General features: G+C 39.4%; 1 protein-coding gene across 1 annotated transcript in view; it reads left to right on the top strand.

The window, feature by feature from the left end:
• Positions 1 to 17853: 17853 nt before the first annotated feature.
• The window catches only part of LOC139709887 (hyalin-like), a gene marked incomplete at its 3' end in the record, with an annotated part of 67488 nt that continues 58041 nt past the window's right edge, over positions 17854 to 27300 (top strand). The window contains exons 1-4 of the mRNA XM_071621843.1: positions 17854 to 18202; positions 25204 to 25437; positions 26274 to 26513; positions 27046 to 27285. Of these exons, the coding sequence (XP_071477944.1) occupies positions 17854 to 18202; positions 25204 to 25437; positions 26274 to 26513; positions 27046 to 27285 (1063 nt within the window). The remainder of the gene's footprint in view (positions 18203 to 25203; positions 25438 to 26273; positions 26514 to 27045; positions 27286 to 27300) is intronic.

Below are 27300 nucleotides of genomic sequence, written 5' to 3'. Positions count from 1 at the left end.
TGCTGAGTATATACTCGATCAGTGTATGAGGCACTGACCCAAATGCATCTTGTAGGTCAAACCATGTGAAGTGGACGGTTCTCTTGTTGATTTTAGCATGTTTGATTACCTCGTGAACAATCATGTTATGGTCAACACACCCTGAAACACCTTTCATGAAACCTTTCTGAGTTGTAGTGTCAATCAGATCATTCTGAGTTAGATAGCTCTCAAGGCGATTTACAATTATTTGGTGAAAAATCTTACCAAACACGCTGGAGAGTGCTATCATTCTGAAGTTCTCAGGATTGTCCAAAGAGTCCTTTTTATGCAGAAGGATAACTTTTGCTTGAGTCCAAGATTGCGGTGGGGTGGGGTTAGGGCTCAATAATAGCTTGCTATAGAGAGTTGCCAAGAAATGATGAATACTGGGCAGTTTCTTTAGTATCCCATAGGGAATCCCATCTGGCCCTGGTGCAGAGTTTGAACTTTTGTGACCTAGAACTTGCTTGATATCTTTCGGTCTGATTGGTCCCATGTTGAATTGATGGTGAATCTCATCAGCCTCCGGGCCCGTCCACCAGTCGAGCTTGTCCGGGTCGATCGGCGTGGGTTCGGCTGCGTACTTCGCTGAAAAGTAGTCATCAGCTGTTTGTCGCGAAAAGGTGGGATCGGATGCCGAAGAGTACAAGGTATCATTGACGACATTTTTACTGAAAGACCAAAAATTTTTCCTAAATTTACTTTCTTCATATTTTGCTGATCGTTGCTTTTCATGGGCTCTTTGTTCCTTCCGCAAAAAGTTATACGAATGCAATGCCTCATAGAATTTAGCACGATCATCAGAATTTGCGTTTGGAGAAAAGGCCGTTTTGCGTAGAGAATTTTTCATTTTTTTCATTTCCAACAGCGTCTTAGATTGTCTCCTGATAAATGGTTTGCACTTGCTTGTTTCGTTCATACCTGAGAAGTGTGGCGACGTGTCAAAATACTCCTGTAAAATCTCGGTAAAACGGTCCCCTGCTAGTGAGGCGGGTATTGAATCACTGGCCAATTCATGATGTATTATACGTGTAGCGGCTTTTATGTCATCGTCAATGTGATTCCACTCTTCAGGCGAGAGTTGCGGGCAGGTGTATTTCCGAAAGGCCGGTGTCTGCTGCTGAGCCATGATGCCAAATATGCAAATTGCCGACAAGAAAATGGCCTCGATGAGAGAAAGTGTTACACTCATTACAACTGAGTACCGCAACAGAAACGAGGAGAACACGTTAAAAACTGTACATGTGCAAACGTTAAAATCCAATAAAAATCACAGTTTGGTGAAGCAGTAATATCCGTAGGCGGAAAACAGTAAAATAATGCACAATTGGCAGAGGGTTCAGAAGCCCTTCCTTCTCCGTCTACGGACACTATAGATATCTATATCTCTACCTCTATCTCTTTCAATATCTCTAGATAAATATCTATATCTATATCTATAACTAAATCTAAATCTAAATCTAAATCTATATTTATATTTATATCTATATCTATAGCTATTTCTATATCCATATCTATATCTATATCCATATCTATATCTATATCTATATCTATATCTACATCTACATCTATATCTACCTACATAAAAAGTAGTGTGGTAATGGTGGTGCATTGCACTGCCCTGTATTGCACTGATGGTCCACTGATGGTCCACCACTAGGGAGTATTGTTCACAACGGCTTGAAACTCCAGCGAATGGTGGAGAACAATATTTTTGACCCCAGTAATTCATGAATTTACCATTATCAATTCCCGTGTTTACTGAACTCTTTCTTCTCTTCTCTCCCTGTCTGTCTTTCTGTATATCCCTCTCTCTCCACACATGCACACAAACATCTACATACAGCCAAAGTGCAAACTTGAGTTAGTGGTCATCTGCCGATTGCTGCGACTAAAGACTCATCCGAGAGCAAAGCCATATTGAAGACTCACCCGAAAGCAAAGCCATATATTGAAGACTCTGTACGTAGAGACCACCTGTCTGTAGCGGCCACAGACCCAGAAGGAGTCGCAGCAGAGCGGATAATTCAGCATGCTTTACTGCTTTCCAGCCGTGCTGGCCATTCTTAACCAAAGACCTCGACACACCCAGCACGGTAACGGCAATGGTCCGATTGTGTGTGTGTGCGTGTGTGTGTGTGTGTGTGTGTGTGTGTGTGTTTGCGTTATGGTGCGCCAAAATTCATCATTCTGTTGAAAAAAAAAACAATTCCGTAAGAAATCGCCCAAAATTTTATTCTTATGCCAAAATCAGGGCAACTAGATCACCAGTTGAAAATTTACTTTGTAACTAAATTATTGGCGGGGAAGTATACAGAACCAGACATGGTTCCTTTTGGCGCGCCATAGAAAACAAAGAAACAAAGAAACAAACAAAAACACAAAAACCGCAAATAAATAAACAACAAAAAGGACCGCGTGGTTGCCGTTACCGTGCTCGCGCTGTTCCGAGGCCATAAAAAGGGCATTCCAGACAATTTTTTTTAATAATTTCACATCATGTAGTACATTAATCGACAACTCCATGTATAGATTTGTGGAATTTACTGTGGTTCTTGAGCAGAGAAACAATACTTTGAAAAACGTTCAACAAATTACATTGAACAAGGATGAAAACATAGTAGCCTTACATATTTTAGAAATGTATCAGTGTAATTCCATTACAACACTGCTTGCTTGGCCTTGTTCACCTGTGTATAATCTATGCATGCCTTCTTCTTTTGTTCTTCTTCCTTGAGCCCCAACTCATGCATTCTTATGGTGACTCTGCTATGTCATCATCCTTGTTCATTGCAATTTGTTCTAAATTTTGAGAATATTCATATTCTTTATCCCACTTATCATAAATTTTGAAAGTCTGTCCTCAGTACGTCTATTTTATAGTTGTTCAAATGTACAAATCTGAAAATCATCCTGAGGTCTCCTTTAACAGTTCAGTGATCGCTGCAATGACAATGCACCCATGAACTACAACTTGGTGGAAGTATGCATGCTTTCTTTGCAACCCTTTACTCAATCAATACCGGCATCATCAAATGCATGAAACGCATGTATAAATATACACATACAATTGCTTATGTAAGCATTTATAGAGGTATACAGCGATACACATTCATGTTTAGGCAATACACACAAAATATCGGATAGCCGGTATAAACACGGCCACTCTTTTCATCTCCCATTGGTGGTCGCTATAGACAGGCTTGACTTTTATGTATTATACGTAATCTGTATAAATTTATCATTACGTGACAGATGAAAAGATAAGGCTAACCCACTGGAATATCAATAAGCCGGTAATTCATACATGCGAATGTTTGCTGATGCCGCGCGTCACTTACAAATCTTGACGACTTAAGGTTCGAGTTTGTTTCGAACAACCAATGGCAAACTTCAATTTACCAAAAAAACAAAAACAAAAACAAAAAGGGGGTTCTCTTCCTCAATGTTCATAATTTGCTTGCTTATTCTTGTCATCATTTCAGTTGCCAGGGGGTTCTCAAAACTTTTTCTCTCTATACTTCCTTGTGTGCAGTTGTCACGCAAGCTGTTTATCTCCGTGACTCTGAAAATTCCATTTGATTGCATATACTATAAAGGGCAACTCTCACGATCCGTCTCGCAGAATATTATTCATGTCTATTCCTTGTTACAATGGATTTATCTTGATGGCTTTCACAATCAGAAATTCGGGTATCAAACATCTTTCTGTTTCGTGGGAGCATTGTGGTGAAATGAATTACGCTCAAACTTTTCACACAGGAGGTCATCTCCGGGTTCGAGTCACTAAATGCGTTTGCATCCTTTGAAAGGGTGTAGACTTCATGGGAGATGTGCCCTTTGAGCCATGTTTGTTACATGCAACACACAGGGAAGGCAATATGCAGTTACATGTATACACGACAAACCTTCTGGAACAGTGCCAGTGCCAGCATTGGTTGATTCCCGTGACCATTAAAAACAGACACAAAAAACCCCTCCATAACCTAGCTATCATGATATTGAAAATTATAGACACTTATAGCCAATGAAATATGATGCATTCTATGGCCTTTTAATTTCGAGGTATTCCAATTGTCATTGTTGCTAGTTTTTATTATAATTCAAATTATCATTCTCAGTACAATTAAAAACACACTGCCAAAACGCAAGTATCGTGTTGACTTGGCCTAATTGAAGTGCCGTTAATGAGTGGAGTTCGACATGCACTTATTGGACGGAGCGGTGCTTTGACGTAAAAACGAGCTCATGAACAGAATGAATACGGATGCATTGGCAAGGTAAAATTCCTTTGCCTCAGCGCATGACTGTCTCCTGTTTTGTGATACAGCCGCCATCATGAATCTCAGGGCCGTATTTGGTTTTAAAAAAGTGCTAGTATACTGATGCCATTTACTTATTGGGGAGCGAGCAACCCCAATCATTAGATGTCTTAAAATGGATAATAAACAATATCATGGAACACCATCTCGTATCTAAGGTACATTGATGATTCAAGAGGCCCTGCTGGAAAGAACACAGTGTCCCACAGTGCGTTCACAATTATAATTATGTTCACATAGTCGACGATGTGAAAACGCCCGAATATATCTGTAAAAAGACAATTGCATATTGTGATGCGGTTTTTACACAATATTTGCATAGTGATGTTCTGTCTCACACCGTGAAGAGATTTCACACTGTGTTCACAATGTGGTCACTCTGTGATTTACATTGTCTTTCACACTGTTGGATACTGTACAAACGCACACACACACACACACACACACACACACACACACATCACACACATTATAAATTTATGTTTGGACTTCAAATTCCGAAAGTTTCCTGGTTTCAGGCTATACCGTATGACCGCCCCCCCCCCCCGAAAAAAAAAGAAGAAAACGACGGGAAAATCCGTAATAATAACTTTGAAAATAGTGAATGAATTCAAATAAATCTTCAGGAAATGAAACAATATCTTCCGATTTGCTTCAGTGGTCTGGGAGAAATGAAAATATTTGTAGAGCATGTTAGGAATACCTTCCCTCCAAGTTCTGTCCATTGTGTTCACACATTAATATGCAGTTCCAAACAGCCAAAAACATTAATAAGTGCTGAACTTAGTAGAAACAGACCCATGAAATGCTTTACAATTAAGTAATTCACATCCCTCTGTGACCACTCGACCAAATTGAATGGGATTTTCTACAAAGTATGGGTAAGATGTTTTATATAGACCCTGAGGTAGCATTCAGACAGTTTAGTCAAATTGAAAGTTATCAATGCGGAAATCCGATTGTTTGGGGGGAGGTTTGGCGGGGGGCGGGGAGCATACTTTATTGCCGAATTCAAGTTAGGTTTTGTGATTGTTAAGTTTGTGATTGTTAGTTTCGTTCGTTAGAAACTATTAATTTCACACTTCTGGGAAGATATACAATTCCAGGGAGGTTCTCCATAGCATTTTGCTGGCATTTTTAACATTTCACATTTTCAGATGCCGTGTTTCCCCTCCCTATTCTTTTTTTACGTTTGTCTCTATACTTCTGTCTATTAACATAAACGATCCTCTGAAGGGCATATTAGCGAACTCCTCATTTTGATGTTAAATTATAATATTCCAGAAAAAAAAAACTGTGAAAAAGGAGACAATTTGTGACTTCCTTTCACATACTTTGAATTGTTGGGTGATGCAGGCACACAATTTTTTTTTTTGTACCAACCTTTATCGATATCATCATAAACCATTATTGTTGAAAACACAAAATGAAAATGCAAGTAAATTACATTGAAGGGGAATTACGAACCATTTAAAATGTTACAAGCACCAAAGAAAAATGTGATCAAGAAAATCATGAAATCTTAGAGTTCTTTAATTTCTGCAAAACAATCCTGGAAAATGGATATTTTAAGATTGATGTAGAAAGTGGTGAGATACTGATAATCTTTATGGCATATTGACTGTTCCAAAACTCTTTTGTGAGAATTAGTTTAAATTCAAAATGAAATAACATTCCAATTTTTTGTTTAGTTTTCATTAATTTTCAGTGTTGTGTTAATAAAACTTTACTCTTTCTTTCAGACTAACTTTTAACTGGTCAAGATTCTCTTTTGAACTATATAAATTTCTCTAATTTCCTTTTATCAGAAAATGAATTGGAAATGCAAAAAGGGTGTTCCGATTTGAAAACGAGCCCTTTCATCGGTGTTGAAAATAATGAGGGTGGAACAGCAAAACCGTCGGGTCAAAGTCTGTTGGCTTCAATGAAGGATGTTTTCTTTCCATAAACAACAACTTCATAGTTTTCCCCATATTTTACTTGTTCTATTACAGTCTCGTCATCAAAGGGAGGAGTTCTAAACACGTGTGCGAGAGGGAGAGAGAGAGCGAGAGAGAGAGAGAGAGAGAGAGAGAGAGAGTTACAAAAGAATTACCAGCCGACAGAGTCTAGGCTGTGATTAAAGCTATTGATGCACGACGCCTTTTGTGTTAAAACGCAGCACCCCTCCCACACCAAAAAAAAAAAGTTTGTAATGCTGCTTGGCAGGATTTTGGAACACCTCTCGGTGTAATCATAAGAAGCCCAACAGGAAGTCAAAAGCCCCGTATTTACGTGCAGTGAGCTGTTCGTGAACAACGCATTGTAGCTGTACACACGCATTAAAGCTCTTCAAGAGACACCCTTTTTCCCACTTGGTTCTCCAACTACCCGTATTGCTCTGCGGAGAAAAGAGGCTGCATAGTTGGACTGACGTGACTCTGATTAATGGTGATAACACGCGCGATTGTGATTCGTTCGGAATACACTGGTGCACCAAGGGTACGTATGCATTAACAGTTTATTATTTTCATTCTCATCAGCCAAGCGATTCATTTCAACTATTGCAAATGCAAGAGCGTGTTGCTTCTAAATCGTTCTCTGCAAACACGCCTAGACCATTGCTGGACAGTTGGTTCATACCACTGGGTGTGACTAAAATGGTACTGATATGTTTTGTGGCATACTTATCAACGGGTCAACGCTCTTGTTTAAGCTCCATTTCTTATTCACTTTGCATGTGTTTCTTATCATTCATCCAAACTAAGATTTATTCAACTCTCACAATGAGGTAACGAAGTACATGGTTCGAAATCCCAAGTCCGAGTATGGTGAGTCTTACAATATAAAATGTCAACTCACTTCATGCTCAAGTTGAATGTGATAAAAAAGATAGAATGAACCCTAGAGAACAAGAAGATACTACAAATGTCAACTATTCGGACATAAAATGGGTATGTAGGAATTTCAAATTTTCGCCAGTTCTATTTCCTATACACCGATGACAACATCACATAATCTTTCTTACATATGTTTTGACAGATATCACTTCTTTGTGGAAACATGTGAAACCTTGGAATTCCATGGCTTTCTTATTAAATACAAAACTTTCTTATTGCACAAACTCGGTTGTTATGATCTGATCAATTGGTAAAATACACTATGACTGTCTAGACTGCCATAATTTATTTGTACTATACACAAAGCATGCATGGGTAATTTGATGTGGGTTATTTTGCCAAAGAAGCGTATATTTTTTAAAGCTAAAATTGGGAAGACTACCACGATGGCAACTGCAGTCTTTATGGATCCACAGAGATAGGAACTTAGTGTTACTACCATGCTCAATAAACTACAGTGGAACACTCTTCAAGAAAGGAGAGCACAGCAAAGAGTCTACATGATGTATAGCATTCTTGATGGTCTGGTAGATCTTCCTAGTCACCAACTTTATACCAGTTGCAGGACCGTCAACACGCGGAGACCTACATAAGCTTCAAGTTCCATTTGCCAGAACTCACTTGTTTCAGCCCACGTTCTATCCAGATGCTATTCGGCTATGGAACTCCCTACCACCTTCCACCAGTAGCTGCACCTCCTTGGAGATCTTCAAGAAGGAGGTGCAACTTGTAAAGCTCCGATGAGCTCTCGTCTTGTTTTTCAGCCGCACATAGACATTTTTGTAGAGGATTTTTTACCTGCACACTGTACACCCAGCACTTGACAAGCACAAGGTACGATAATACGCCAGAGGAGGACTGTACCACACTGGAAGAAGAAGAAGAAGAAGAAGGAGAAGAAGAAGAAGAAGAAGAAGAAGAAGAAGAAGAAGAAGAAGAAGAAGGATTATGTATGTGGTTAAAGGCCCTGTTTACCGTAGGGAACTGTGATTTAAATTTTTTTCAAGGTATGACATTGAATGCATATGTGTAGGTCTGTTGTACCACAAAACATCCTACAAAGATATATCATATAAAATTTTCGCGATAAATCCTAAAATATAAGGAGAGATATGTACTTTTCTCAGTAAACCGTAACTGTAGACGGTTAAGGCTGGAAACATTTTTGTTATAACTATTGTTCACATATTGCATATCAAACAATACTAAACATAAATCTTACCAATTCAAATCTTTACAGTGGTTGTTTCTATTCCTAACTCACAGATTAGAAATATTTTAAAGAACTAATGCTGGGTTTTTGTTTCATCTGCAAATGGTAAACTATCAGGGAAAAAAGTGTGTGTATTTTTCAATGTTGAAGACTCTTCAATTATAAAGTCGCGCAAGTAGACAATTTTTATTGTGAATTTTCTTCATTATATATAGTTGAAATAGGTTCAATAACCACAAGTAACAACCTAGCTGACTCATTCATTGAAAAGTGTCTTTTTTTTTCAATATTGTTCAAACAAATTTCAGATAAAAGTAAATCTGATGTAAAAGCTCAATTACACATCCTAAGTTTGGAGATATTGACAATTTCACATGCCAGCTTAGCGTATCATTTATTTTTTGGTAATTCAATCATGGAATGGTCTATTACTAGTCATACGAATTGCACGCTTATGCAAACTAAAGTCGATCGAACAGCTTCTTTGCACAATTCTCCACGTATATTACAAGGTAAACATAGAAGAAAAATCACAGGAGGCATGTTTATACCCAGTACTATTGCTTGCACCTAATGGTCTTGAGACTTAACAGCTTACTTCATTGATATGATATTTCCATACTTCATGATTGTCGGTAATAACGTTAAGATAGATAGCTAACTTAAAAGTTACTAGATATCCAAAGTGGGAACACAGGCCTATATGTTTCACTCGCGAGTGTGTCTCTTTTTATGACGAGACGCTGATACTAAAACCACCCCTCATTATTATATAATGGAATCTGGATAGCATTCATTATACATAGACATGTTACAATCTTTACCTACTGGAATATCAAGATCTGTCTACATACGTGGTAATGTAATAGCAAAACGTCCGTAAATCAGCCTATTATAGTGACTCAAGTATCACTCTTCAACACCCCATACCTAATCCCAGTAAAATAGCCTGTCTATGTCATTGTCCCTTTGAACTTCGCTGCATTGTTGCTTCTTTCCCCCTTTCCTTTTGTAGGAGTGTGAGAAAGAGAGGTTATCTTTCGTGCACATTAATACGCTTCCCACGTCAAAATCGATTATAAATTTGAAATCTATTGTAAATCAGATGAAGCCCGATATAGGCATTGCTCACTTAAGGTTTATTGGGCTGTAGTGTGCTTGGATGATTTTTCATTACTATAATGTACCTTGTATCATCGATACTGGCACATGTATTCTATGTAATATCATAACAGTATATCTAACATTGTAGTGATCCTGTTTTCTCCCCCTCCCGAAAAACAACAACAATACACGTTCTAGCTTTGAGATATAAATGATACAAAAACTGATATACATGCGTGTACTGCAAAAAAAAAAATGAAATACATATTCAGGGCAAAAGTATGATGATATTACTGTCATCGCGAGGAATACACGACTTTAAATCATAGCTCTGTTTGGGAATGATCGCAATCTCATATTCCTTCCTTGAAAGAAGATCATGTACTCGGTGTATTATGATTTGTCATGTCTTTGTTATAAATCACGCTACCCGTCATCAAATGTTTACCTTCATTAAGGTTGCCCAGCTCTCGAGGTAAACATTATGGAAAACAAAAACATCATCTTTCTAAGCAAACAAATCAATCTGCTTAAAGGGGCATTCCGGACGATTTTCATAATTTCACATCATGTAGTACATAATCGACAGCTCCGTGTATAGATTTGTGGAATTCATTGTAGTCCTTGAGCAGAGAAACAATACTCTGAAAAAATCTGAAACAAATTACACTGGACAGTGTTGATGACATAGGAGCCTCCATATCCAATTTCAGAAATGTATCAGTGTAATTCCATAACAATACCACTTGTTTAACAAGTTCATCTGCATAGAATGTATGCATGCCTTCTTCTTTTATTCTGCTTCCTCAAGCCCCAACTCATGCATTATTATGGTAAGGCTGCCATGTCATCATCCTTGTTCATTGCAACTTGTTGGAAATTTTGAAAACATTCTTATACCTCAACCTAATCACTATAAATTCTGAAACTCTGTACTTGGTATAAATCATTTATAGTTGTTCAAATATAAAAGTCTGAAAATCATCAGGAGGTCTCCTTCAAACAATAGGATAAATGAATCTGCTTTCGGAATATGTACGTATAAATGGCTATCAGCCTGCATGGCTGTACTACATACGCTACAAATATTTCTCTAAGAAACGCATGCTCATTTTGCGTGAGACGGTGCTATCTTACATCTCTCACAAAAAGTGCATTTGCCCTTTATGCGAAATCGCCTGAGTTATAATAAATTATTATTAGCACTGAGAAACCACATTGTGGTCTTCTCCGAACCGAGATGAGAGATCCTGCGCAATATCCGTAACGGATTGACTGTGAAAAAAAAGCCTTTGTCGTACAAAATCCATTTAGAGATGGATTTCACTGTATTTGCACTTCCTCATTCCAGTCCTGCTGTAAATGGCTTGCTTCGAATGATATTTTCCTTTCTCTGAAATGTAAAGAAAAGCAAATTTGAGCAAATGTGATATTTATGATCGTGTTTGCTATAAGAATGAGAAAAAAAAATCAGTCAGTATTGGTCCTTTGCAATCACTTCGGGTTTTTTTTTTCATGCACGTTATACAGTCAAAAATGCCCTTGCGACCACTTGTCTACAGCGGCCATCTGTCGTGTGCGGTCACTGACCCTCCCCCTCCCCTCATCCACCCCCCCCCCCCCATGAAAACACACACACACACACACGTTACAGCTGCGGCCACAGGTCCATGTGGAGCCGCAGTTGAGCCCATAATTCAGCGTGTTATTCAGCTTTGAAGCTGTACCAGTCATTCTAGCTAACGTTTAGTAATCGACCCCGGTGTATTCATCCGCCATTTCAGTAATGGCAATGCACTAGTGAAAAGCTTGCTTGCTTTCAAAATGAGGATCTTCTTCATCAACATCGATGTCGCACACTTCGAACCATGGTTGAAATCGTAGACTATGAATGAATGAATTATGGTCAAAGTATTTCAATCTTCTGTGGGTAACAGTAAGTGACATAATCACCTTGTACGTCCCACTTCAGAAGCAAAATAACGACGACGGCTCACGTAATATGCCAGTATGCTTGACTCCATGCACAGATTGCGAGCATTTGTTAACATGTGACCAATAAGAGCATACGAATCATTTGTTATTACAGTACATATGCCATCACATTTTGTTGTGATGAATATAAACTATTGATCAGATGTAAGTTTCTTCACTTTGTCTCCCTCTACAAATAAAATTTGTTAAGATCGCAACTGCTGATCTGTAAATTAACAAACATGTCGGAAAAAAGGAACCAGTGGGACTCGAACCTGTCATCTACTGCTTTCCGGGCAGCGACACTACTACCACCAGGCTGTCCCTGGTTTCCGGCAGTGACACGATGAACATGGAACAAATACCCAAGCTCCGAAATTCCGACATTGTTATGTTAATTAGTCCAAGGCGGACAAGGCATATCAAATGAAATAAAGATATTATTCAGAGGGGTGAAGGTTCAGATGCAAGTTTCTTCACTTTGTCTCAGATCTTTGGGCCATCATATTTCAAGCAAGTACTGGGAATAGACTGATAATTATTGAGATGCCGTTAGTGCATGTTTTATGGTATCGCCGTTGATTATTAATTAAGTCAATTAAGTTCATCAACAATGAAACTACTTGAGTGCTTCATAGAACATTGAGAGCATTCCCACTTTAGATATACACACCGGCCCTATACATGTATATTATCATAATCCATTATTATCCCTTTCATTCATTCCAACGCGTCGAATGTGAACCCATTCTCTCTCCCTCTCTCTCTTTCTCTTTTACATCCAGTTGATTGGAATACCTTTTGATTATTTTTCACGGATCCAAAGCAGCACACACTGGTAACTCCGTACCACATGAATCACCTATCAAAAAACAAACAAACAAAGTGGGCATAAAAATATTAATCGTACAAAAATAGCTAATATCGTGTTGTATAGCCATTACATAGACATCATTGGTGTTTAGAACTACAACACGTCTTTACCGATTCAAATTAGAAAGCAACAATTGCCTACGCGATTATATTCTAAGTCACTTTCCTGAGTTATGAGTCCTTTGGCTGTCCTTCCTTCGTTTGATGGAAGGAGGGCGCAATAACCCTGCCATCTGATGTCAAGACTGCGAAGACTTTCTTACAAGACTTCGGTTTCGTTTTGTTTTTAAGAAGTTTGTGTTTGTTCTCGTCAAATCTTGCTCACACCCCATCTTTGTTTCTTTGAATACACGGCGTTTGGATAGGATCACTTTGCGCATGCGATAGAAACAAATTTGGCAATGACTATTCGAGGCCTTTCCTTGCTCTTTCTATGGCATGTTACCCTGGCTGCTGGCCCTGAGTCTTCCTCATTCTTCTTTGAAGGAAGACAATGGGACCTCTCGATGTTGTTGGTTTGTTTTTTTTTGATGATTCGACTTTCAGATCCTCCTTGGCAATGAAACAATTGACTTTGCTGGTGTATGCTGTGAAACGAAGACAATTGAGTATATGAATATAAGAACGACCCAAGTCCAATTATTGGCCAAATTCAGTTTGACATGGGAAATTGTAGCTTATGCACGGACTCATCTTGTGTATAAATGATAAATCCTAATTACCCCCGGAAGTGCCTGAAATAAATGAGTTAAATCTTATATGAATGTAAGAATATGATGTAATCACATCTACTTTTCACTTTCATAATTTTCTTATGTACCTTTTCAAGTTTTGTTCTGTATCACAAATATCCCGTGAATACGCAATGTACATAAAGTTCTTTGTTCATTTTGATGGAGGTGAAAATAAAGTTGAAAGTTGAAAGTTGAAAGAATGAAGGACTTGGGTCATTCTTACATTCATATTATAGTGCCCTCTCTCGTCCTTCTCTCATCTCTATAGCAGAATATCATGTATATGAATCAAAGAACGACCCAAGTCCATATGAATCAAAGAACGACCCAAGTCCATATGAATCAAAGAACGACCCAAGTCCATCACACAAAATGGCCTCTCCACAATTAATGTTAATATCAATTGTCATAATAATATATGTTCTAATTTGTATATACAATTTTGCCATACCATCACAGTTAAATATAATATTATTGGACAAACAAAAAAGATATGATTTTTTTTTTTAGTTCACTCGAAATGGTCTTCCATGGACTTGGGTCGTTGTTATATTCATATACTCAATTATTTTGTCTAGAGTATTGTTCCTGGTTGTTAGCAGCTCGCCCAACCTTGTCCATAGCTGAGCGTTGTCTTTCAGTAATGAACTTGAAGTTTGCGATCTTCTTTGTACCGTTATCTAACTGGGACTCTAGGTCTGTAAGTTTTCCTTCACCATGATCACTGATTTCAAAACGTTGTATTATGCGCCACCTTTAATGACGACACGCTCTACTTGACGAACAGAATTCAGGAATTCTTTTCCATTTATCTATCACTTTAAAGGAGACCTCCGGATGATTTTCAGGCTTTTACGTTTGAACAGCTATAGTCATACAGAGTACAGGGTTTCAGAATTTATAGTGGTTGGGATGAGGAATAAGAATGTTTTCAAAATGTATAACAAATTTCAATTACCAAGGATGATGACATGGCAACCTCACAGTAAGAATGCATGAGTGGAGTCTCAAGGAAGCAGAACAAAAGAAGAAGGCATGCATACATTCCACACAGGTGAATGTATTAAGCAAACGGTATAATCGTATTGTGATGGAATTACACCGCTACATTTCTGAAAATATGAGCCTCCCATGTCATCAACGTTGTTCAGTGTAATGTGTTTAAGATTTTTTAGATTATTGGTTCTCTGCCCAAGGACCACAATAAATTCAACAAATCTTTACATGGAGCTGTCGATTTATCTAATACATGATGTGAAATTATGAAAATCGTCTGGAATGCCCCATTAAGACAGTGTCAACAGTGTATTCCACGTCGTCCTGCTTACCCCGGCTCGGCACAATGGCGGGTCAAATCTATTTGCAAATTGTAAACCAAAACTCACAGAACTATATTCGCTCACAAGATAGAAAAAGACAGTCTGAGATAGCCGTTCACAATGTAATTATACATAGCAGTAATAAGTGCTGCCAGGTATATTTGCAAGAGCCAATGTGGTGTGATGAAGTATGGAGATACAGCTGATGATTATATCACATGAGGCAGGTATCCTTCATATTTATCAATGTAACGACTGAAGACATTTAGGGTGACTCGACGACAAATTGCATATAATTATCATTCGCACACATCACTTTCTGTTCTTATGTCTGTTGCAGACTATGAGCAGATGAGAATGACTGTCCTAAGTTACATCATCTGGATAATCTTTGCGTCGCAAGTGTCCAGTCAATATGTTCATAAATATCGTATGTTCTAGCTATAATACTAACGTGGGAGAACTACACTGGGCAAGGTGGACAGACGACGCTCAACTTTCTCTCACGAAAGTGGAAACAAAACCCAAGTTATAGAATCGGTTTACCTCTCTGAACAAGACAGACAGTATGCTAAGTAATGTGATTATGAGAGCTCAGGATAATGCCTTCAATTTGGTGAATATTTTTGACATTCTTTCGTTGCACTCTTATTGCACTGATGCACATTTGCACTACGCCTATTGAATATGCAACACAGAGTTGAAGGAGTTTAAATGCTATGGATTGAGATTACTCGCACACAATGAAAATATATTGGCTTTTCCCTTCCTTTCGACTCGATAGAAACGATAATTTTCCATGACCATACACACAAATAATGGGTGCTTTACTATCGATGTAGGACATAAGCCTGACGAGGATTCAATGTCATGGATTATTATGATTACCAGTTTTGATTGCGGGAAGTAAATAATCATGGTTTAGTGAATTATATCCTTGTACTCCTTGATCACACAGTGTAACGCCTGAGAGGGTAGAGTATTTTTTGGTGTCCTGCTGTTGTCTGCGTCACAAATTTATGTACTGAGTGATTACCCCTATGAAATTTGCAGCAGCATTGTTCAATTCACCGTTATTAAAAAAAAAGAAACTTTATACTGCAAAATAAACACCAAACTTAGACAAGGCATTGTAAGATGACCTCCGTTATCATACCGTACGTTGTGTGTGTGTGTGTGTGTGTGTGTGTGTGTGTGTGTGTGTGTTTTACTTATGAACGAGATCAAGTCCATTCATCTGAGTTAGTCATGTTTAAAGTAGTTTCCAAAAAGCACGATTTACCGCCTAGGATCGAACCTGGTTGAACATTATACACACGACGTAGGTCTACCTACTGTACACCAAATTGGATTAATAGTACAACAGAGAATAGCACAAACCTATCCTAATAATATCATTTTGTATCTTGTATCTTGTATCTTTGTGTCTTGCTCGGTTTGTAGGAGAACTCATTACGGAATAGTCAGCAATGGGCATCACATGATTCACTCTGGAAGATGGGTTGGAACAATTGGAGACCCGTTGCAGTCTCAAAAATGCTCGTTTACGGATGCATGTCTGTTATCTTTTTCATCATTCCTCAAGCATACACAGCAGGTGAGATTGAAGACGATAGATCCTCTCTGCCAGGTTACGTTCTTACAATTTTGCGTATGATAAGATTGATCTATATGCAGATCTTTTGAAGCATTTACAATGTCTCTTCTATACTTTTGCCTCCTCTTATTAAATACGCTGCCACTAAGGTATCTTTGTATTTATAGCATTTTTTTAAAGCAAAGCTTTACAAATTCGTAGAATCATTTATGTGTGCAAGTTCAAAGCAACGATATATAGGCGCCTAGAAAGTTTGTATTAAGCGCGGTTAAAATGTCAATTTTTATTGTAATTATGTTAAAAATATCAAGTAAATCCTTTGTTTTAAGTTGTTTATCTGTGGACTCGATTTCCCAAACTCTAATCACGAGAATTTCTAAAATTGCAAATTATATATATTTGATATCAATCCCTACCAACCATAATGTAACCCGGAATATGTCTGAATAGTTTATTCTATCTATAGTTAAGGGGAGTAGATTTCACTTTTTTACCAGGTTCATTTTTACCCAGATAAGTGAAAGCGACTTTATTACTTTCTGAGTACAACGTGAGATAGTCATGAACATTTTTCGTTCACGAAGTATAATATAGTCATTGCTATTGACTTTGGTACTTGAAACAAGACATTACATATAGCACACTGCGATTCAATCTTTTTTCTTTTCCACCGATCTGTTCATCATTAACTCAAAGGCTTTGTATATATGGGGACAAATTGTGAGTTGACAATTCCGTTTTCGTATAAACTTTAATGCGAGTCACCCCCTTCACATCCTTTCACGAATACAAACGTGAGCGATCAATGGCTTAATTCAATTCTACCCAGGCGATCCCTGCTATATACCCGTGTTTCCCCCTCATCTGGTCACCTCGTCAATGGAGTGCCTCCCCGGAGGTAGAGATACGTTTGATAATTGCGAGTACTCGTGCGAAGAAGGTTTTGATATCGTTGGCAACTCTACAGTGTCCTGCAAAGGGGGTGGGATATATGTAACACTACCGACGTGTAGAGGTAAGTTCGATTTCCCTATTCACGGGATTTACTCCGAGAGTAATGTCAATGAACGATATGAGAAATCGGTGGAGCCTTGCATACACTCCCCGCACAACACAGACACCCAAATTTATGTTCAAACTGTTTTTCGACCAATTTTGACAAAAGTTAAAAAGTCAGAACATGGAAAGTAAAAAATCATAAACCTACAGAATATTTCACCAGGTGTCTTCTTTTTTTAATCCTACAGCCAAAACCGGTCAGTGTACTTGATAGGCCAATCTTAGAGGGCTATGATGTAATTGTATCTGTTTTTGATGTTATTTTATTCTATGCCCTCATCGTAATATCTATTTAGTGGTTTTACAGCGGTTGTTAGTTGATGTCATTCCGAATAATTTACTTAACATAACACTACAGGATTCTTGAATGTAAAGGCCGTGTCATACCTTTCCGGGCAAGCCTTGCGTGCGACTTGTGAAGTACAATTTTTATTACCCGGAGGTCCCCGCAGATGACCCGCACATGACAGTACCTAGCACGTATCTCACCCGTAGTCACCCGGAGGTGCGCACGCAAATCTTTTTACCCGCGACCATGTTTAGGCCCTGTCACACCTTTCCGGGCATGCTACGCGGGCTTTTTGTGTGTAGGGATTTTCCAGCATACCGGAAATTTCTGAGGGCGGACAAGGATTTGGGCGAGTCAAATCATGTGTCTTACTTGCTGGACGGGTTCTACTTAAATTCTACTTACGGGTCTCAATTTGACTTCCCAGTGTACATCTTGTCCTACAGAAGCAATTTCAATGTATAATGACATGCTGAGTAATCTGTTGGACAAGCATGCCCCTGTTAAAACCGTGACTGTGACAGTTAGACCCAATGCCCCTTGGTTCTCTGATGAGATTAGGGATGCCAGGAGGCGTCGGCGTCGTGCTGAACGTCGCATGTTGAAGTCCGGCATGCAGACTGACATGGACCTGTATCGTCAAGAATGTGAGCTGTACTACAGTCTGATTACCGATGCAAAGTCCCAGTACCTGAGAAAAGAGATCGCCAATGCTGACTCTAAACGACTATTCAACTTCGTGAAGAGACTGTCCACCCCTTCTGACTCTTCTATTTATCCTGAACACTCATCTGATTCAGAACTGGCGCACAGGTTCAGTATATTCTTCATGAAGAAAATCGATGATATGTGTCTTCCTTTGTATCTGACGTGAACCATTTGGAGTTGTCCGTCCAGGCTCCTGAGAACTCTTTTTTCTTGTAGAAAAATTAGAGATGTATGGTTTCAGTGAAATAACTTTGGAGTGGTTTAAGAATTATTTTGTTGGTAGGAAACAATTCACTTCTGTAAATGGCTACATTTCTGATGAAGAAGATGTAGAATGCGGAGTACACCAGGGTTCTTTATTGGGCCCCCTACTTTTCTCTATTTTTGTTAATGATATGCCGAATAATGCACACTGTTGTGATCTAGCTTTATACGCTGACGATACTTGTTTATTCACCTCATCCAAAGATCCAAGGGACATTACAAGAAAATTGAATGAAGATTTGTTGAGTCTGTCAAATTTGTTAAAAGATAATAAGCTTATGGTTAGTCCAAAGAAATGCGAAGTGATGTTTATTGGTTCACGCCAAAGGCTACAAAGAGTTAATAAACTCTTTAATGATTGCCATGTTTATATAGATGACAGTGAAATTAGAAAGGTTGAAGTTTGTAAGTATTTAGGGGTTGTTATTGACCAAAACCTTTTATGGCATAATCAGGTCGATCATGTTAAGAAAAAAGTTATTAAATGTATGTATTTTCTCAAGAGATTGCGGCCGTATATTAGTAATGACACTGCTTTGTTATTCTATAAATCAGTTTTGCAATGTCACTTTGATTATTGTAGTCCGGTTTGGGAAAATGCCTCCAAATCTTACCTTTCGCAATTACAAATACTACAAAATAGATCACTTCGTATTGTTATGAATGTTGATTATATGCATCCTTCTGATAATTTATATGATACATTGAAATTAGATCGGCTACATGTAAGATGGGCTAAACAACTAGCATGTACAATGTACCGTTCATTACATGAATTATACCCTCCCTATTTAAATCAAATGTTTTGTTTTCGACAGACTGCTTATAGCACAAGGTCCGGCCCATTCAAATTGAAATTCATTCAACCGAAGACCAACTATGGTAAACGGTCCCTATCTTATCGAGGGGCCAAACTTTGGAATGAGCTTAATCATCCCTCTTCAACAATTGTATCAATTGAAGCATTCAAACGCTACGTAAATCACAGCCCCGACATACCTATTTTTGCAGGATAATGAGTCAACGAAATTAGTAGATTATTTGAGATTGTATACAAGAACGATTTTTCTCATCCATCCCCCACCCCCATTCCCCGATTTTTGATGTTGATTATACTATATTGTTTCTAATTTATTAGTATGTAGGTTTTTTTCCTTAGTTAAATTTGTATAGCTTATGCCATTCTGGCTTTTTTATGTAATTTCAGTTGTATATTATTGATTGATTTGTTGTTTGTACTGATGGCATGTTTTGTATTTTGGTTGGACCCCTGTGAAAACCAGCTTTTAGCTGACCAGGGCAATCCATCCCATGAGTGGAGAATGAATAAATAAATAAATAAACTCTTTGAACTGCAACCTGAGCGAGTTTAATCCGGTCACTGATGAACAGCTTCGACGTCTCATCATGCTATCTCCACCAAAATCTTGCAGTCTGGACCCTCTTCCAACTTGGCTGCTCAAAGAGTGCCTTGATGAGCTGCTTCCGGTTCTAAAAAACATCATTAACACATCATTGTCATCGGGTATAGTTCCAATACCTTTCAAGACATCTCTTGTTTCCCCTCTGTTGAAGAAACCGAACCTAGATCCCGATGTCCTGAGCAATTACCGACCAATTGCCAATCTGCCATTTGTGAGTAAGCCTCTTGAAAGGATTGTGTCTACACAGTTAATGTCTTATGTTGACAGTAATCATCTGCTTCCTACAAACCAGTCAGCATACCGCAACCTCCACTCAACAGAAACTGCCTTGTTGAAAGTGCTCAACGATCTCCTTCTTGCTGTCGACAAGGGCAATGAGGCTGCTCTTCTTCTTCTTGACTATTCGGCTGCGTTTGACACGCTCGACCACACGTTGCTACTACAACGACTTAGTAATGACTATTCCATCACAGGCACTGCCATCCAATGGATCAAGTCATATCTTCAAGATCGCACACAGAGGGTGATAATCAATGGGACCTGGTCACGTCCTAGTCCTATCAGCTGCGGAGTTCCGCAAGGATCCGTTGCCGGCCCCCTTCTTTTTCTCCTCTATACAGGTCCACTCACCAGAATCATCAATTGTCATCATGGAGTCAACTACGCTATGTATGCTGACGACACTCAAATTTACATAACTATGTCACCTGGCGATAGGATTGCTGCTGTTAATTCACTGAGAGAATGTCTCAACGACATCAAAGCCTGGTCCACTGCCAACAGACTCCGTCTGAACGAAGACAAGTCTGAACTCATCCATTTCTCATCACAGTTTAGGAGCACAGTTCCTCTACCAGATCTAACTACTCGGGATGGGATTATTAAGGTCTCTGACTGTGTTAGAGACCTTGGCTTTACTTTGGACAAACACTTAACGCTTAAACACCATATCACAAACATTTGTAAGTCTGCATCATGGGGTATTTTCAAAATAGGGAAGATCAGGCGTCTGCTTGATCAATCATCAACTGAGCGGCTTGTCCATGCCTTCGTCTCCTCCTATCTGGACTACTGCAACTCCCTCCTTGCCGGCCTCCCTCTTTCTCACATATCCCCTCTCCAATGTATCCAAAATTCAGCCGCTAGATTAGTCTCCCTCAGTAGGAGACATGACCATATATCTCCTGTTCTCCGCTCACTCCATTGGCTTCCAGTCCATTCCCGTATTACTTTCAAGATCCTACTTCTGACGTACAAAATCACACGTAATCTTGCACCCATATATCTTCAAAACCTAGTCTCTCTCCGCTCCTCCTCTTCTGCCAGACCCCTCCGTTCATCTTCCCCTCTCCAATTACTTCATGGCCCACGTACAAAAACCCGTTATGGCGACCGAGCCTTCTCTTCCATTGCTCCCACTCTTTGGAATAAACTCCCTCTTTATATTCAGAATGCCTCATCTGTTGAATCATTTAAAATTCTTCTTAAAGCTCACCTTTTTAATCAGTTGTATTTTTTTTCTGGAGGCGCACACAGTTATCAATTATTGTACCATTGTATCACATGTATTTTTCTTTTCTTTTCTTTTCTTTCTTCTTCTTTTGTTACTGTTAACGCTGATTTTGTTAATGTTATTGTGTTTTCTAATCTATTTGTATGAGTAGCAAAGTGCGCTTAGAAACGTCAGTATGAAGCGCCATATAAATGCAATTATTATTATTATTATACTGTGTGACCTGTGTACCAGTCGCGTGGGTGCTGACAACTCAGTGAAGGAATTCCTCTGAAAGAATGGCAGAAGTCCCACAGAATGTCATTTATCTTGGCTGCATACGGGGACTGCGAAGTACCTGCGGGGGAGTTGCCTGCGAGGTGCTGCCGCTAAGGGGCTCCTACTGGCCTTCTGCGTCGACCTCTCCGGGCACCGATCCCCGCGACTCACCCGGTTAAAGTTCTGGTCATGCTCAAAACTTGGCTGCGGTTAAATGGGACTTGCGTGCGCACCTCCGGGCAACTACAGGCGAGATACGCGCTAGGTACTGTCAGGTGCGGACCAACTGCGCAGAGCTCCGGGTACCAAATTTGTTTCCCTGCAAGTCAAGCCTCAAAACTTCCCCAGATACGGTATGACAAGGCCTTGAGCATGCTCAAAACTTGTTCCGAGAGAGTCGTGGGGGTTCGCTCGCAGAGGTACACGCACAACACCAGTAGGAGACCCTTACCGGCAGCACCTCTCAGGCAACTCTAATGCAGGTACCTCGCAGTACCTGTAAGTCGCTCGTAACAGAAAACGGATCGGTTTCAAAGCTCTCAGGCAGGTCACACGGAATACACGCAAGTAGATGATAAGTCGCACGTGTCTAGTAGGTACGAAACAAGTGCGAAACTCGCAAATATTCTTGTCCGCCCGGGAAAATTCTCCTGCGTGCTGGAAAATCCCTCCTCGCAACAAGCACAAGTAGCTTGCCCGGAAAGGTGTGATACAGCCTTTATCTATACTTTTCACAAAATAACAATATCACTCCAGAAAATGGCCCTCTCTTTTCCTTTGTGTACCTATGGGAGCAATATTAACTTGTCCCAGGAGCAAATGTCATGAAATCGAATAATCTGGCAGGTCCGATGAGTGCACTTTCGTCCAGAACTCGGGTCGTGTTAAAGAAACGCAAATTAACTCCTAGGAACCAGTATAAGTCAGCCAACTTCACACACATCGTATAATCAAACGAGTCATACGGTCCACGAGACCAGCATTAATAACAGGTCCATGAGTCATACAGCCCATGAGTTATACGGCTCATGAGTCATACAGCCCATGAGTTCGACAGTACATCGACACTACACACAAAAGACTCACGAGACCGACACTCAGCAAAGAAAGCCCACGAGACCGACGCTACACAATAAAGGCTCACGAGACCGACAGTACGCAATAGCTCACGAGACCGATACTCAGCAAAGAAAGCCCACGAGACCGACGCTACACAATAAAGGCTCACGAGACCGACAGTACGCAAAAGATGCTCACGAGACCGACACTAGGCAAAGAAAGGCCACGAGACCAAAAATTGGCAAAGAAGGCTCACGAGACTGACAGGAATTAACAACGCCATGGATTGTCAATTACAAATATTTTCCTGTATGGGTGTTCCATGAAGGGGAAAATTACATACTGGCGCGTGCAATTTCGTCACGCCATTGAGCGAGAGGTTGTAACTACTTGAACAGCATCATCTACATATCAACGACATCAAGATAGGCCTATGTGTTTCTACACGTGTGTCTTTGATAGGGGCAGCCCGTCTCGCTACGGGGAGTAACAGTGTTACCAACTTTTCTTTTCTTTTTAATAAAATTGTCCTCTTCATGGGACCCCCCCCCCCCCCAAAAAAAAGAAAAGAAATGATAATATATGAAAACAAATTAGGACAATAATTAACGATGTATGATTTGATTGAGATGCCGTCGTGCTATTTTTAGTAGTATTTCCCAATTTCTAGCTAGATGTTGGGCAGGATGTACTTTTTTCGTCCTTTTCTTCCTCGCTTCACTAGTTAAGTGGGCTTTCTTAGATATCCTATCCGCCTACTTAGGGTTCAATTTGTAATTTTCTCTGTGACTATAATGTAAGACATTCAACGGATGAAAACGTTTTATATCGCAGCGATTCACCTCGATTTGTGGCTTGTTTTTGTAAAATTATTCTCCTCAAAACGGTACATTTTTCACCAAATAGAATAGCTGTTTTCATGGCTGCATCCTTCCCCCCCCCCCCCGAATCCTTAACGCTAGCTTAATAGGCGATAACATTATTTTCTGTGAATTTATACTAAATCAACACCTTTGCAGACAACAGCCCCTTCCATATCGTATAAAGCAGGTGTGCACTGCAACACTGACCATTTTGTGAAATATTGTCTTGTAAACTTCATTTTACAGCTTGACATTTTTTTAGTTGGTTAATCTGAATGTCCACATCATTTTATTTCATTTTTATTTTTCTAAGTACAGGAAAGGGAAACGAGGGTGTTTAGACATTTTTGAAATCAATGATGAAACATCTCATGCACTTTCACTGAATTTTGTTAATTTTGTCCACAAACACTCACACACTCAAACACAATTAAAGATCTTGATCAGTTCAGGGGGTGAGGGAGGGCAATTGACGGGGTAATACCCTAGCAAATCTCCTTTTCCATCTCTGATATTTTCCTATAATTGTGCCATTATCTGCACACCCTAAACAATTTATTGGTCTATTGGTGGCGCTGTTCATCCTGTCGGTCTCGTGGGCCTCTTTTACCTAGTGTCGGTCTCGTGAGCCTCTTTTGCCTAATGTCGGTCTCGTGAGCCTCTTTTGCCTAGTGTCGGTCTCGTGAGCTTTGTTTGCGTACTGTCGGTCTCGTGAGCCTTTTAAGTGCAGTGTCGAACTCATGGGCTGTATAACTCGTGGGCTTATTTTACTTGATGTCGAACTCATGGGCTTTATTTACTCAGTGTCGAACTCGTGGGCTGTATAACTAGTGGGCTGTATGACCTGTGAGCTGTATGACTCGTGGGCTTTATGACGTGTGAGCTGTATGACCTGTGGGCTGTATGACTCGTGGGTGTCGGTCTCGTAACGTGCACCCAAAAATTCTTCCCCGATGGATATGAATATGCTAATTCTATTCAAGAATTCCTTTTAATTCGACCTAATCGAGGTACAATGTATTAATAAATTCACCATACATCTTTTCGTGTCTTTAAGATATCTTTTTGCTATTAGGAGTTGTAGCATTGTAGTCATAGTAGATCATTATTATCTATCTTGTTAACTGTCTCACCCTGCTGAAAAGAACACAGTGTCCCACAAAGTGTTCACATAGTCAACTATGTGAAAACGCTCAAATTTAACAGTGTAAAGATTATTTTCACACTGGTGTGGGTTTTCACAGAGAGTTGACATATTAATGTTCTGTTTCACACTGGGAATTCATGATTTACACTGTGAATTGATGATTTACAATGTGTTCATAATGTGAAAACACTCGAAATAGTGTGAAGAGATTTCACACTGTGTTCACAATGTGTTCACCCTATGCTCCATATTGAGTTTCACACTGTGGGACACTGTGTTCTTCCCAGTAGGGTTAACTAATTACTAATGAATGTTAAGACCACAAGGAGATCTTTTATCTCTGTTAGTGTTATATCGACATCTTCTATTATCAATCATTTTTATTCTATTAATCCCTTCTCATTATGATTACATAGGTTTTGCGATTTAATAGTCCCTAGCACCTTCTTTGAATTGCGCATATTGTAAATGGGTTTATTTGTACAGTTTCTTTTCTGTGGGCAAAAGAGCTTTCATGGCTTAAACAACCCATTTCTCTCACACGCTATAAACACACAATCACCCACACATCTACAAACCACAGACGCAGTGCCGCCTTTCATCAATTGTACGGAAGAGATAGTTACCGCCACATTACCGGGACAGAACTTTGGTATCGTGGACATTCCGCCCCCGTACGTATCAGATAACGGTTCGGTTACATACACCAATGGCACTTCTGACTTGGAACTTACTATCGGAACGCACGAGGTCTTATTTCAAGCTACGGACGATGCCGGAAATACAGCTTCGTGTACTACCCGAGTCGTTGTGGAAGGTAAATTGATTTCGATATTTGTTTTTATTTCAACATAAGTTATATGTTAGTAATTATATTTTCGTGTAATTTCTGCACATTTCTCTACATACATAAGTAACGCGGTAGGACACATAGAATATGCAAATGTGAAGTAGTAAGATACAAAGTGTAGACATATGACGTGGGAAGAGTTATAACTTATAACGATAAAGCTCATCCTGATAGATAATTATGCAAAACAATGAAACAAATTCACACAACATCACATGCGAGAGGTGCAATAACATACATGAGAGTGTCGTCGTTCACTAACCTGAACTTAAGTGATGAAAGAAAATAAGCCTTTTTCTACAAATACATGTATTGACAAGACTCGTCCATGAATTTCTAATAGAGACAAACCCAGGACAAAGTCATTTTCATTTTTTAATGAAGGAGTTAGTGTGAATGTGCCTTGGAAATGGCGCGTACACATAATTCACTGTGTATCACGTAGACTAATAAAACATGAATCTAATTCATCTTGACAGGCCGGACATTATATCAAATTACTATTTTCAAATCCCATTTGCGATTTCGAGGTATTTATGTTTAAAGTTTAAAAGCTTTTTGGTTTATCTTTATTCTTCATATGGCTGTTTTCAAAATTTACATCTGTTTTATGACCCCCCCCCAAAAAAAATGTAACTAGAGACACGTATTCTCCCAGCCAAACAAGTTTCTCAACAAAAGATTGCAATGATGCCTAAACTGAATTCCAACTAACAGTATACTCTTGAACTTTTTGACAGAAACTTGTTAGCTTTACTTCGGTGTCAGTCCTTAATGTCACTTTCGCACTATTATCTCATTAGATCGTGAATCGCCGAATGTAACCTGTCCCGATGACATCACACAGTCGACAGATCCGGGACTCTATAGCGCCAGTGTCACGTGGCCAAATCCTAACATTGCAGACAACTCTGGAAATTTCACAATCGAGTCGAGTCATGTCTCAGGTAGCACCTTCCCTCCAGGCACCACGTCGGTCACCATAAATGCAGTGGACGCCAGCCAGAATAGAGCCTCTTGCACATTCAACATCACCGTAGTCGGTAACATGTCCACCTTGATTATGTTAATCATGTCTTTCGGAAACTAAATACACGATAGTCTTTTGAAGCAGTTATAAAGTTGTTTACAGTAAAGACCCAAAAAGTAGTGTGGGAGTTACAGTGCATTGCACAAGCTGTCAATGTTGTAATAGTGATATCTCGTGAATGAACTAATATCAGATCTAGCACTTAGGGCCTACTTCTGCAATCTATAATGTACAAACGCGGGTTGTCTTCGGGCAATGTTGAATTTTAACCCTGTAAAATACAATCATATATTTTATCATGGTGTCCTTTTCACAAGCCTAGAGCTACTATAATGATTGCTAAGAAACATGCCAGGTATTTACTTAGCCTAGATTGAGCCGAGATGGCACGCGAATGCGAAATGCCGAGGATATCTATTTGGAACAGAAAGATGAAATCATTCACCTTACATTCAGATATACTCGATATAACGTTATGGAATTTCTTGAGTTCCCACTGCGTGAATTATGTGACTTATTTACCTTCAATGAATGCCTTTTTTCAGACACTGAGCCACCAGTCCTCAACTGCTCTGATAGAATAGTTGTCTCAACGTTGCCAGGTTTGAACTACTCGATAGTCAGCATACCATCTCCTGTAGTCACTGATAATTCTCTTCTGGAACCAGTTACCAGTAATGATACTCTCACAGCTGAACTCCCCATTGGCGTCTTCGACGTCGAGCTATCAGCGACAGACCTGGCGGGAAACGAGGAAACTTGTTTTGTGAGAGTCGAGGTACAAGGTAGGTACTGCAGAC

This window comes from Diadema antillarum, unplaced genomic scaffold (assembly GCF_040938485.1).
Source record: "Diadema antillarum isolate AM-2024a unplaced genomic scaffold, OU_Dant_1.0 seq00001479_RagTag, whole genome shotgun sequence".
Classification (NCBI taxonomy): domain Eukaryota; kingdom Metazoa; phylum Echinodermata; class Echinoidea; order Diadematoida; family Diadematidae; genus Diadema; species Diadema antillarum.
Note: the sequence above shows the minus strand (reverse complement) of the source record. Positions and strands in the feature narration are given on the sequence as shown.